The following is a 12,613-nucleotide window of genomic DNA, read 5'->3' as shown; positions in this document are numbered from 1 at the left end:
GTATCATATCTGAACCAGACAGGAATTGGCTAATTGTACCATATGAAGATATGATCACAGGAAATGTATGGCTCACAAATATATATATATATATGTTTTCTTTTTCCAACAACAAAAATCCATAAGCCTGGAAAAATGTAATAGGAAAAACTGCAAAAGACTCAGTGAATGAATGGCATGATGGCATGATATGTGAAACACAAGACTTGGTATATTGGCTCTCAAAATCCAATTATTTGACTAAAAAAGGGGAACCAAGTCAACTTTTTCACAGAACTTAAGGAACTGAATAAAAATATTGTGACCAAATACTTGTCCAAGTAGCAGAAATATTTGGTGAGCTGATATTTTTGAGAAACTAAATGCCTGAACAGGATTTTGGCTGATTGGGTTGAGTGCCTACCAAGACCAGTTTGCAAAAAGTTGCAAACTCTCTGAAAACACTTTCTTAAAGTTGTTTCCTGAAAATTTTTGGTGCTGGCAACATTTCAGTATATATCGACTGAGATGCACTTAGGTCTCCCGGTGGTTAAAACATGCATAGATGAACACCCAGGGAAGCTCTTTTAATAAGCTCTGACAATTGGAAAATTGCAAGAAATAATTTAAAAAGAACACTGCATATATCCTTTGCAGACTCTCCAGCATTTAACAACTCCAAACATGCTAAGGCCAAAGAATAAAAGAATGAACATGCTGTCGTACTCCGCAGCACAGCATGTCAGATGTTAATTCACATGCACGTGATCAGCCATAACAATAGCCTAAACCCCTTGCATCAACACAAAATCAATACAGATGCCAGGGCATAAAAGGATTTAGAGTTCTGATGCCCATTCTACACTTGTTTTGGACACAGAAAAGATACAAAATTCTTCACAAACACTTCAAAAGGAAAATTTTGGATCTGTGTACAGAGACATGCTCTGAACCTCTGCCTCTAGTGTGAAATCAGAAATGTGACTACAGCAGAAAAAAATGCATGAAGAAATCACAGAGGAAGTGTAAAGGCCTGGGTACAGCTGTACAGAGCTTCTTTGTTTTCAATACAAGGATAGATTTAAAACAAAAATTAGACCATTTACCTCTGATATCTCATTAAAGAGAAAGAAAATCTGAACAAGCACAGAGAAGGGTAAAAAAATTTTGAAAAGGAGAAAACTATTCTATAATGTGACTTTTATGTTATCATCTCCTTTAAGGAATTCTCTTGGATGTGTAGTTGTACCTGACACATAACCAAATGGTACAGTACAAATCAGTGAGTGTTTAAAGGTGATGAAATTTCTGGGCAAGAGCAGGATAGATGTGGAGAGGTCAGTCTTTCACATTGCCCTCTTTCCAGTTTGAAAGAAGGTATTCGGTGATCATCAGTGTCCCTAGAAGAACCATGTCCACCAGAAGGAGCTTTGGGATCAGTTTGCCCACATGTACAAATTGCAAATCGCCCACATGTGATTGCAGTAACCATGATGGCCAGTACAGCCCCGTGGCACTTGTTCCTCTGTCACCAGCAGGTCCTCAGCAGCTGGCCCATGACGGTGACATGAAGTGAGTCTGCTGGTCTGGGGAGGCAGAGGATGCTGAGGAAGGTTAGCGCAGTTTCAGTGGTAGGAATCATACATTATGTCTGATTTGGTAAAATTTGTCTTTTTAGGAGATTATGAAAAACATAAATAAATGGCATCTCTGTAGTTCTGCTGTTGGGTTGTACTATCTGAGTCAAAACTGGTTTTATTTGAAATTAAAAATCACAGATTTTTTTTCTTTTGTAAAGTAATAAAGAAGAAGCATGACTGATGGGTCCCATGTCAGGTATAAACACTAAAAGCTAAAAGGGAGTTGGATAGCAGAAGTCATATATATAACATGTGGACTAAGCATATAACTGAGATTTTAATATTATATCAATAGATTTGTAGCTGTCTATTTGAGTAAAAGGCACAAAACTGATTTCTCAATAATCCTCTTTTTAATGTAGAATCTACATGAAATTCTTGATCATAATATGGAAAATCAAGTGCACTAAAAGTACACTTTTACATCCATTATAAAACTGATAAATGATAAAAAGGTGCATAACTTTCACTTCATGCTTATTGTGTATTGCCCTGGGAGCTGAAGTGGTGTCTCTGGTTGTGATTTATATGCCGCTAATACGTTCTATTCTGGGTTATGTTTTCAGATTTATGGCTGTCTCTCCCTCTGTTCAACTGCAGTTGGAAAGAATTAAAACATTAGTTCCTTAAGTGTATGTATGCACACGTAGAAATGCTTGTTAGCTGTTTAGACCAAAGATCTCCCCTTCTTAGCACTGAAACAGGAATAACACAAATGTGTTCAAATTTACTATTATTTTAAACTACAAAGCATGCACATATTCTTACCTGCTTGTGTTAATCTGGAAAATGGCCAGTATAACACAATTTCCTGTAGTCCTACACCAGCTTCTGCATCATAACTATTTAAAGCCCAGACTTTTGTCACATTTCATTGAGACAGAGCAGTACTGTGCTTCCCCTCACATCCCAATGGCATATCTTTAAAGTGTACAGCCCAGCTTTAGAGCTTAGTACCTGGAATCAGAAGGTGTGTGTGCAGGGGGGAGGGGTTGGCTTTAGAGACAGATGTTGATAAGCTGAGGTGTTCTGTTCTTGCTTTAATTGAATGGTGAAACAATCTTCTACTCTTTGACTATGAGTAATAAAGCATTGCTATTTGGATAGTATCAAGTATTCATGTGTCACCATAAAGATATTTCAGCAGCTGGTGACATACTTAAACCAGTCAGCCATAAATTAAAGTATGAGAACATGTTTATTCTCCCTCCTTTCAAAATGATTTGGAAACACTGGACTTGCCTGTTTATGAGATTTTAGGGAAGAGGGGACATATCCCAAGCAGTATCAGATTACGTTGTTCCTTGTGTTCTGCTGTTGTGTTAGTGTCGTGAGGGTCACTGATTTACACCAGATGAGGATCTACAGTGCGGCTACACTGCAGTGATGTCATCTTCAGAAGGGAAACCGTTGTGGCCATACTAAAGCTTATGTCAGAGGATTCATTTGGTCCGTTCTTGTCCATTTATCCAACTTCTGATAATGTCAGTTGTAAACACAGTTCTCCTATGAGCTCAAGCCAGGCAGCTCCTCACATCAGTCTGCCGCTCTGTTGTGCTACTTCATTAGCCTTTAGAATAATTAAAAATACCATTACCATACAAGAAATATAATTAAAGTAAGAGCAGAGATATTGTCTTTTGGGTGGATTTCTTATGTCCAAGCCTCAGCTCCTTTACACATTGCAAAATAACCAGAAGCATCCTAGATCAGCACAGAGTGTTCAACTTTGGTCATTTTCTTATTGAAAAAATGGTTCTAATTCCCCAAAGTTAGAGTCTACAGTGAAGGCACCTGATTCACCATCAGCAAATTATTTTCAGTTTTAATAGGCAGTTAAGCCAAAGAGTGGAAAGCTACTATATGAACTTCTTTTTTGCCATTAAAATGTTATGCTTAGGGAAAACCTTATCATTAAAAACTGTCTGAGAAGCATATTAATGCAAACAATTCCAACAAATCATGTATCCTAATTGGATAGGAGGAAAAAAAGGGGGAGAAGCTGCTGGATTGGACAAAATATGCTTGATTTACTTAATCACCAACCCTGTTGATCAGAGTCCCCCAGGACCTTTTATTAACGGAAACCTTGCTCTGTATGACCTCTTATTTTCATTTCCTGCCATTTGTGTGACCCTTTTTGTTCCAGTGGTGTAACAACCTAGGCACACACAGATGTAAAAGTCCTCAGTACACTGCTAGCCAAAAGCAACAGAACCTTGTCAGCCCAAGTGTGTCAGCCTTGCTTCTCTTCCATGTGCATGGTTCCCCGTGACAACTGGAGCTGCATGTGCAGAAGCATTTCAGGAGAAAAAGCTCATCAGTTTGAATGAGCTGCACTTTGAGAAGGATGAAAAACTTTCCACTGTCTAGCAGTTACTGGGAGGTGCTAATTGTGAGCTTGAACAGCCAGAAAAGTGACAGATTGTGGTAATTCTGGTGTAAGGCCAAATGCAGTTGTGATTGGAAAAGGACAAGAAGATAGGGAAAAAGCAAAAAATGGCAAAGGCACTTCTGCTCTACCTAGGAAGGGAAGGGTTAGGTTTCTAAAAATCTTAACTTGCTCATCAGTTCAAATACAGCCCTGCCTAATTTTGAAGAGGGCTAGATTTATAAACAGTGCTGGATTGTCCCATTCTGATGTAAATGTTGTTTCTCACTCTCATAAGTAATTCAAAATTAATGACATTCCATTATATTATATATAGGACAGAGATACTTGGAATGCATAATTTCTTCAGTCTACAAGTCTGCAAAGCACGAAGTCTAATGATTTATTCCATCACATGCTTTTCCAATTATGTTCTGATCTTTTGTTTCAATTGCTAAGGAAATAAATAAATCCAAGTTATTTCAAAGCGATTTATGCTTAAGTTAGCAATAAGCCTTCCAAATGAAATATAAAGAAATTAAAATCCTGATCTTGTTTGGGATGCATCCTTCCAATTTTTGCCCATGGAAGACCAAGAACCTTGTAATTTTACAGCTGCCATAAGAAAAAAAAAGTCATTCCCCAGCCTGTATTAACCCTGACAGAGATTTGCTTTAATATTTTGACTGAGTGCCCTGAACACTAAAACATTACTCTTTTACATAGTGTGGAATCCTTTGTCTCTCTGTGGTGTTGCCCTGAACCAATCCAAAATAAAACAAAGCTGTTGTGAGCACTACTATGAAGAGTTCTGTTTCAATGAATTATGGTTCTTTGGAAAATCTTTTCCCTTTAGACTTTATTATATTTTATATTTATTCCCTTCAAAATCATCTTTGAGGAAGTAGGAGTCATTAGGATATAAAGATCAAACCACTATTTCAGTAAGTGCAAAAATAAGTGTGAAACCCTATCTACATTTTCTTCAGTGTCTTTTATTAAAACTTTTAGCATACTTTAAAATCTTCAGAAACTAGTTATGGGTGGAAGAAAATCATATATAACATTTTTTAAAGCGGCAGTTCTTTTAGCATCCCGGTGCACAGTATTAGAGCCCAATATAACTGCAGCTGTTTTATTGTTTAAGTGGTAGAAAAAAGTTGTTTAAGTAGTAGAAACCTTAATTAATTTTGAGATGATGTAACCATGCATAAATTTGTAATGGTTCTAAAAATGGTAACTTTTCCTCAAGGAATGAACAGAGATATTTCACACTGTTTCCTTGAGAAAAATCTGATACTCTTAACCCACCCACCAAAAAAAGATAATTTGAGAAAATGTTTTTTGCTCTTTTTCTCTCCCAAAATCGATGTATCTCCAAGAAGTTTCACTTTTCAGTGTATGTGTTTGTCTGTGAGAAACAAATATGATTTCTATGTCTAGCACACAAAGGCACAATGTTGCACACAGACTCTCAGCACATGCTTTCAGTGCACAATAACTTTTCTCTAGATAATCTGGCAGCCCGTGGCTTGGACAGGAGCACTCTTGGCTGATTAGGAACTGGCTGGATGGCCGGGCCCAGAGAGTGGTGGTGAACAGTGCTGCGTCCAGCTGGTGGCCACTCACCAGTGGTGTCCCTCAGGGTCTGTGCTGGGGCCAGCTCTGTTCAATGTTTTTATTGATGACATGGATGAAGGCATGGAGTCTTTCATTAGTAATTTGCAGATGACACTAAGCTGGGAGCGTGTGTCAGCCTGTTGGAAGGACAAAGGGCTTTGCAGAAAGACCTGGAATGGTTGGACAGATGGGCAGAGTCTAACAAGATGAAGTTTAATAAGTCCAAGTGCCGAGTCCTGCACTTTGGCCACAATAACCCCCTGCAGCGTTATAGGCTGGGGACGGTGTGGCTGGACAGTGCCCAGGAGGAAAGGGACCTGGGGGTGCTGGTGCCAGCAGCTGAACATGAGCGAGCAGTGTGCCCAGGTGGCCAGGAGGGCCAATGGCATCCTGGCCTGGATCAGGAATGGTGTGGCCAGAAGGAGCAGGGAGGTCATTCTTCCCCTGTACTCTGCACTGGTGAGGCCACACCTCGAGTATTGTTTCCTCCAGTTCTGGGCCCCTCAGTTTGGGAAGGACATTTGTTGGGGGCTTTCTTTGTTTTTTTGGTAGTTTCAGGGTCTTTTGCTCTCTTGCACAGCTCTAAGCTAAGCTGAAGGAAGCGACGGAGTTTTCATGTTTAGATTTTTTAAGGTTGCATACTTCGTTTATTTTTTCTTATTTTACAATTTTCTCAGAGTCCGACAAGGTGTTCGCAGCTGCATGGACTCCTCACGTCTCCCCCCGAGCTGGGTTGTCCCTATTTTTTATACTAATTGCTACATATTTCTTATTTACTATTTTTTACTAATGTCTATCAATATTACTAAAAAGGTCATCTTTACTTTGACCTAATCCTCACTAACTACTTTGTGCCACGTCAATGCAGCAATGGAGTGAGGGAAGGAGAAGGAGAAGAAGAAGGAGGCAACGCCCCAGATTCTCCATCTTGTCTTCATTTACTTCAATGCTAGGAATCTAAAATTATTATTTTTTCACCCTGTGATAAGCTAAACTACTATTTTTCACACTCTTGTGGCCTGTAAACTTTTTCTCAGTGTAGGAAGTTTTTCCCATAGACTGAGATTAAAGCCAGTGTCTCTTTGAGCTCTGGGCTGGGGTCCCAGACCCCTCTGCCCAGGTCCCTGACCCTCCAGGGCAACCAAAGGAATGCTTTGGACTCCAACATACATGTTTGAGCGCATCCAGAGGAGGCAACGAGGCTGGTGAGGGGCTTGGAGCACAAACCCTGTGAGGAATGACTGAGGGAACTGGGGTTGTTTAGCCTGGAGAAAAGGAGACTCAGAGGTGACCTTATCACTCTCTACAGCTTCCTGAAGGGTGGCTGTGGTCAGCTGGGGGTTGTTCTCTTTCTTCAGGCAACAACAGACAGAACAAGAGGACACAGTCTCAAGCTGCGACAAGGGAGATATAGTCTGGATATTAGGAAAAAGATTTTCACTGAAAGAGTGATAAAGTACTGGAATGGCTTGCCTGGGGAGGTGGTGGAGTCACCATCCTTAGATGTGTTTAAAAAAAGACTGGATGTGGCACTTGGTGTCATGGTCTAGTTGAGGTATTAGAGATGGGTTGGACTCGATGATCTTGAAGGTCTCTTCCAACCTAAAAATTCTGTGATTCTCATCTTTGTCTCACTGAGCAAGCATAGCACCTAATGGCTAACAATAGTACAGGTGATAAATACAAGACTGCATAGCACTGGGTATGAACCAGAGGAGTAAACTTTCCAAAAGATTAGCTCTTTCCAACTCCTACGAGCAGTTTTGTGATACTATTTGAACTGACTTGAAGCTGGATTAGTCCTTCCAGGATCGTTGAGTACTTTCCGTCCTTGCCAGTTCCCCATCAGAGGCCCTGCCAGGGTCTAGAGTACAGGAGAGGACACTCTCCTGCGTGTGTGGATCAGCTTCTGCAAGATGCCTGGGACAATTTCACTGTACTTACAAAACCTATTGCACATCTGTACACACCATATGTTTTCCAGGGAAACAACAAACTTTAGTCCAATGAAATGTGATTAAGTTTTAACAGGTTTTATTAGAAACAAAGAATTTTTCATGCTTCTCAGACCTCCTTTCCTTCAATATCTCTTTCCCTATCCCAAAGAATAAACTTCTTCAGGAGAATCAGATGTCAGATGGCCTGGATGCCTGCCATCAACCCTCATAAATTCAGAGGCATCATCTAACAATGTGTAAACCAGATTTGACAATTCATGATTTAACTACCACTATAAAAGTGGTAGTTAAATAACTAAAATACATATTCTTCCTTTTTTCCAGTTGGCTTCCTGTCCATTTCATTCTTGGCCTACACAGAGTTTCCTACAAGGAAATGTACCGCAGGATAGCCAACTATTAGGAATTATTGTTACTATATGGGGAACTTTTTCAGTTTTGTACATAATCCTTTCTGAAGTTGTGCAATAACACTGCCCATGGAATTAAATTGAAGTTGTATTGGAATAAAAAGAAAAGCTTAAACAATCACACTTATTTTTCCATGTGTTCTTTTCTAATAAAAAATGTGGCATTCTCTTCAGCCACGTTTTAGCAGAGGGATCTTGTTCTACTTTTGTGACTTTGGCATTCGCTATGGGATTTACAATGAAGAAGGCTCTAAAAGTGCTCTCAATGTAATGTAGCTACACAAGTTGACATGTCTTATGAAGGAATACTGTGTTTTCAAACTGCTCTATGACAGCAAAAGCAATTAAGTCCACAATGTTTCAATGGACTGCCACTAATCATAATCTAGTAAAGAACCATTACATAGCACAACATTAATAATGCCATTTGTTCAGGCAAATTAATGCCTGAGTTGACACATTGGCTTGTAGAGTTGTAGGGTCTCACAGTTTAAAAGCATGCAAAATATTTATTGGGGAAAAGTCAATATTGTATCAACCCCAGGCTTGCAAATATTCTTTTATTTAATTCATTTGCAGTGCTTTCTTACTGGTACCATACTAGTCCTCATCCTGCAGGAATAACAAATTAATTGGCTGACAAGGAACAACTTACTTCTGGACACAGAAATACATTGGGCTGCCAAATAAAACACAACTTCCATCCTTTTCCTCTTGATGGGCTGTTTAAGAAACTCCATCAATACTTTTCTCCTTTTGTGAACACACAGATTTTTATTTTGTCATTACAAAACACATGACTTTGTGATGGTATTCCAGAAGAGTTTTTAATTCCATGAAGTGTGTATATACTACATGACTCCATACTATTGAGCTGCAGATCTCCTTAGTGTATGGAGCTGAATTGTGCTCTAAGCTCTATTATTGCAGCTCCGTTGACCTCACTGCTGTAATGAAAATTTTCTTAGAATAAAAATTGCATAAATACATGTTGATGTTTTTAAAATAGGCAGTACTAAAGAAAGTTCCAGTGTGAAAGAAAAGCAGGCCAAACAAGCAAGGCAAAATTTCTAAATGCTTTAATTCACTGGTTGTCCAGGGAGACTTATGCCTAGGGTGGGGCATTCATTTATTGCCTTGCAATTACATACCCATTGTATGTAATTACACTTGCATGTACCTTAACCTACTGCTGGAAACAGATTGATTTCCCAAATTCATAATCTCAGTTATTTCACCTATATATTGCAACAATGACAATGTATCTCTGAAAACTTTTAACCTTTAAACTAAGAACTAATTGTATGGTAGTGGATGTTGAACATTTTCCCCTAGCTGTATAAATTACTTGTGCTTTGATGCTCAATATACAAAATCTAAGTATTTTGCTCTGATATTTTTGTGTATTATTCAGTTCTTCAGTGCTTCATATTTAGTAGCCAGTCTTAGCTGATACCTAATGTTATTCAGGTTAGGCTCAGACTTTTCACTGTGAAGCTCTGGGAACTGTGTGCTGCTTTTAGGTGTGTAATTGTCCTGGGGAGCAGGAACCAAATTTGGCTTGGGATATTCAGATGATCAAGGTGGATTGTTAGACACAAACAGCAGAGAAAAGTTTCTTGATGTTTACGTGTTGGTTATCTGTAACAGGCATTTTTCTTATTTGCCATTTCTAGGAATTTGTCATGATTGTTGTCTTTGGTTTGGAATTTATTATTCGTATCTGGTCTGCTGGGTGCTGTTGTCGATACCGAGGATGGCAAGGAAGACTGCGCTTTGCAAGGAAACCATTCTGTGTAATAGGTGAGTGTCCCAGCTCTAGTTTATTTTAAGATAAATACCTTCCCTCTCCTGTTTTGTTTCTGAATGAAAACTATTGGAATCAGACTCTGTTTACAGCAACCAGCTGTAAGTCCAGGATAACTGTGTATCAAATCTCACCTGCCCAGGATTTCTTTAGCTATAAATAGTGAGATCACTAAAAAAACAGTCAGTCCACATTTCTTATATTCTCCAGAAGACATTTCCTGTGAATACCATACATCTGGCCTGTGTATAGGGCAAATGAGGGATCTAATTGAAAATCAGAGACGTATGCTTTGAATGGACACACTACATGCCTTGTGCATACATGCATAGATGCCACATACATATGTATACATATCATGTCCTTCTTTAACCTCTGTGATCAGGCACTGCAAGAAGTTTGAAAACCTCCCTAGAGACATCTTCTGACAACACTGCTGCTTCCTGTTTTGCTGTTCTCTGCATGACAGTCTACATAACAGCTCTGCAGTGAGACTAGTATGGGATAAAGTATCTTCATTATTTCTTCTACATCTATTTCAAGACACTATTCCTTCCCTTCTTCACTCTAGAATTTGTCTGTGACATGACCAGTCAAAACCCTATTTTGAAAAGGGATCTGCAGGTAAACAGTTTCCCAATGAAAGCAGAAATCAAAGATCAAACTCATGTGATAATTTCTTACTTTTCTAATGGTTGGGAGAAAATGCTTTTTATAGATCATCTCTGAAACTTCAGGATATCAATATCCCAACTTCTCTCTCAACTTCCTTCCTCTCTCCAGCCTTTAATTTTCTCTGACTACAAGTTATGGATCAACTGGGGCAGGCAATAAGTTCTTCCATACATCTCTACAACAGCTGGTAAATGGAGTCATTTGCCTACAGCCATGAAACACACGGGTTTCAGTGTAAGCAGTAGATGAATGCCATCCTGGTCTAAACAAGAGTTACACAGTGTTCCTTGGCATGGCAAAGCAGAATTAGTAGACCAGTAGTTCGGGCTAATGTGTAGAGCAAGTTTTTTTTCCTTCCACCTCATTCCCTGGTAAATCCACACTTTCTCCCACTAAGCCACTCCTGCAATGGAGGAAGTTGCATGAGCATCTAGGAAGACACCCTAGATTGTCTCCCCCTCAGAAAAAAAACACCCCATCTATGCTATTTTATGAAACTGGGGGAGAAGAGCAAGTATCAGCACTGGCATTTGTTCTGTTTGGGCAGCAGGGGAGGTGGGTAAGTACATTGCCAGGTCACACACTTGCCCCAGGATTTCCATGCCTAGTAGAAAGTGGAAATCACAAAACACGGCTACGCTCCTTAACTGGACTCACCATTATTCCAAGATTTTATGGTGCACTTGAAATTTTGCAGTAGCTAGGTTTTGTCAGGACACAATCATAAGAAAATACCACTGTTAATTTAGCAAAATTAACTTACTACAGCAAAAAATAGACAAAAAATACTACTAAAATCACCTTTAAAGATTTTGAAGTTACTAGAACCATTTGACTACTCAGGGTTTTGCTACTCTTCCAAATGCCATTGTATAGAAACACTAGCAGTTTGCTTGATTCGGCTTTTGTGTCTCCTCCCTGTCCTGTCTCCACTCAACTGGCAAGTTTTATACCAGTGATTAACTTCAATCAGGTGTTAATTCTCAGCAAAACGGAATGCAGGATTTCTTCCTTTTACAAAATTCTGCATATTTAAAAGATGTAGATGTGGTGCCTAGGGATGTAGTTCAGGGGTTGACTTGCCAGTGCCGTGTTAACAGTTTGACTCAATGATCTTAAAGGTCCTTTCCAAACTTAATAATTCTATGATTCACAGGGAGATTGTATAGATTTCCGTGCTTTCCTTACAACTACTCATATCTACCCTCCTACTGCTGATTAAGTATTTCAGGCAGGTCTTCCGGTGCAGATCATCCTGGGGGGTGGGTTTATTTCACTCAATTATGGTATTTCCTCCTTTCTCTGAAATTCACCTGCTCTTCTTGTTTCATCTATTTTTATGTAAGAAGTCTCTGGCCTTAAAAGCATCTTTTCTGTCCCACTTGGAACTCTATCACTTGCTAGCAGAATTAAAGAGTAGAAAACAGTCTATTGCTTGTGGATGTCTTCCTGTGCTAGGTGGAAAGGAAACTTTGTTCTGCAGCTTCTGGAAACTAAACCAATAACTTGAATTTCTTGCCATTGACTGTTCTGCATGTTTCTTCTTCTATTGATTGACTTCAGTCCTTTCCTGGGCTTTAGTGTCCCAGAAGGGAGTTTCTGATGTTCAGCATCTTTCCAGATTTGATCTTCTGAGGAAAAACCAAGCCATCTTGCAGCTCTTACTACATAAAGTAATTATTTGCCTGACACCTTGGCTTGCAGTCATGGCAAAGTGTGAGGCAGCATGAAAGGTCAGAAGGCTGTGTTGGCCAGAACACAGTCAGTCAATGATTATCTCCCTTTACTCATCACTCATTAGACCACATCCAAGATACTGCACCCCATTTTCCCCCTCCAACACCATACCTGAAAGACCTTTAAAAAACTGGAGTGAGTTCAGTGAAGCCATGAGGATGATCAGTGCTGGAGCAATTGCCCTGTGAGGAGAGGCTGAGGTACTTGTATGTATTCATCGTGGAGAAAGGATGGTCTCAGGGGGAGCTCAATGAAATCAGTGCTAAGGTCTCCTTAAGAGTATATGGCCAGTTTGGGCCTATTACTTTTAATTTTTTACTTAGTCATCCATTCAATTATTCTTTCTGTTTATTGTTGCAGTGGAACAATAATATTTTAGAAGACTTAGTTTGTTTACTATTAATTAAATTCGCTAT

General features: G+C 39.3%; 1 protein-coding gene across 2 annotated transcripts in view; it reads left to right on the top strand.

The window, feature by feature from the left end:
- Positions 1-12,613, top strand: part of KCNQ5 (potassium voltage-gated channel subfamily Q member 5) — a 280,375-nt gene that overhangs the window by 202,713 nt on the left and 65,049 nt on the right. For both annotated transcript variants that reach the window (XM_040060318.2, XM_040060317.2), the window contains exon 3: positions 9,655-9,781. In XM_040060318.2, coding sequence (XP_039916252.1) covers positions 9,655-9,781 — 127 coding nt within the window. The remainder of the gene's footprint in view (positions 1-9,654; positions 9,782-12,613) is intronic.

The sequence above is a fragment of the Hirundo rustica genome, chromosome 3, assembly GCF_015227805.2.
Source record: "Hirundo rustica isolate bHirRus1 chromosome 3, bHirRus1.pri.v3, whole genome shotgun sequence".
Classification (NCBI taxonomy): domain Eukaryota; kingdom Metazoa; phylum Chordata; class Aves; order Passeriformes; family Hirundinidae; genus Hirundo; species Hirundo rustica.
Note: the sequence above shows the minus strand (reverse complement) of the source record. Positions and strands in the feature narration are given on the sequence as shown.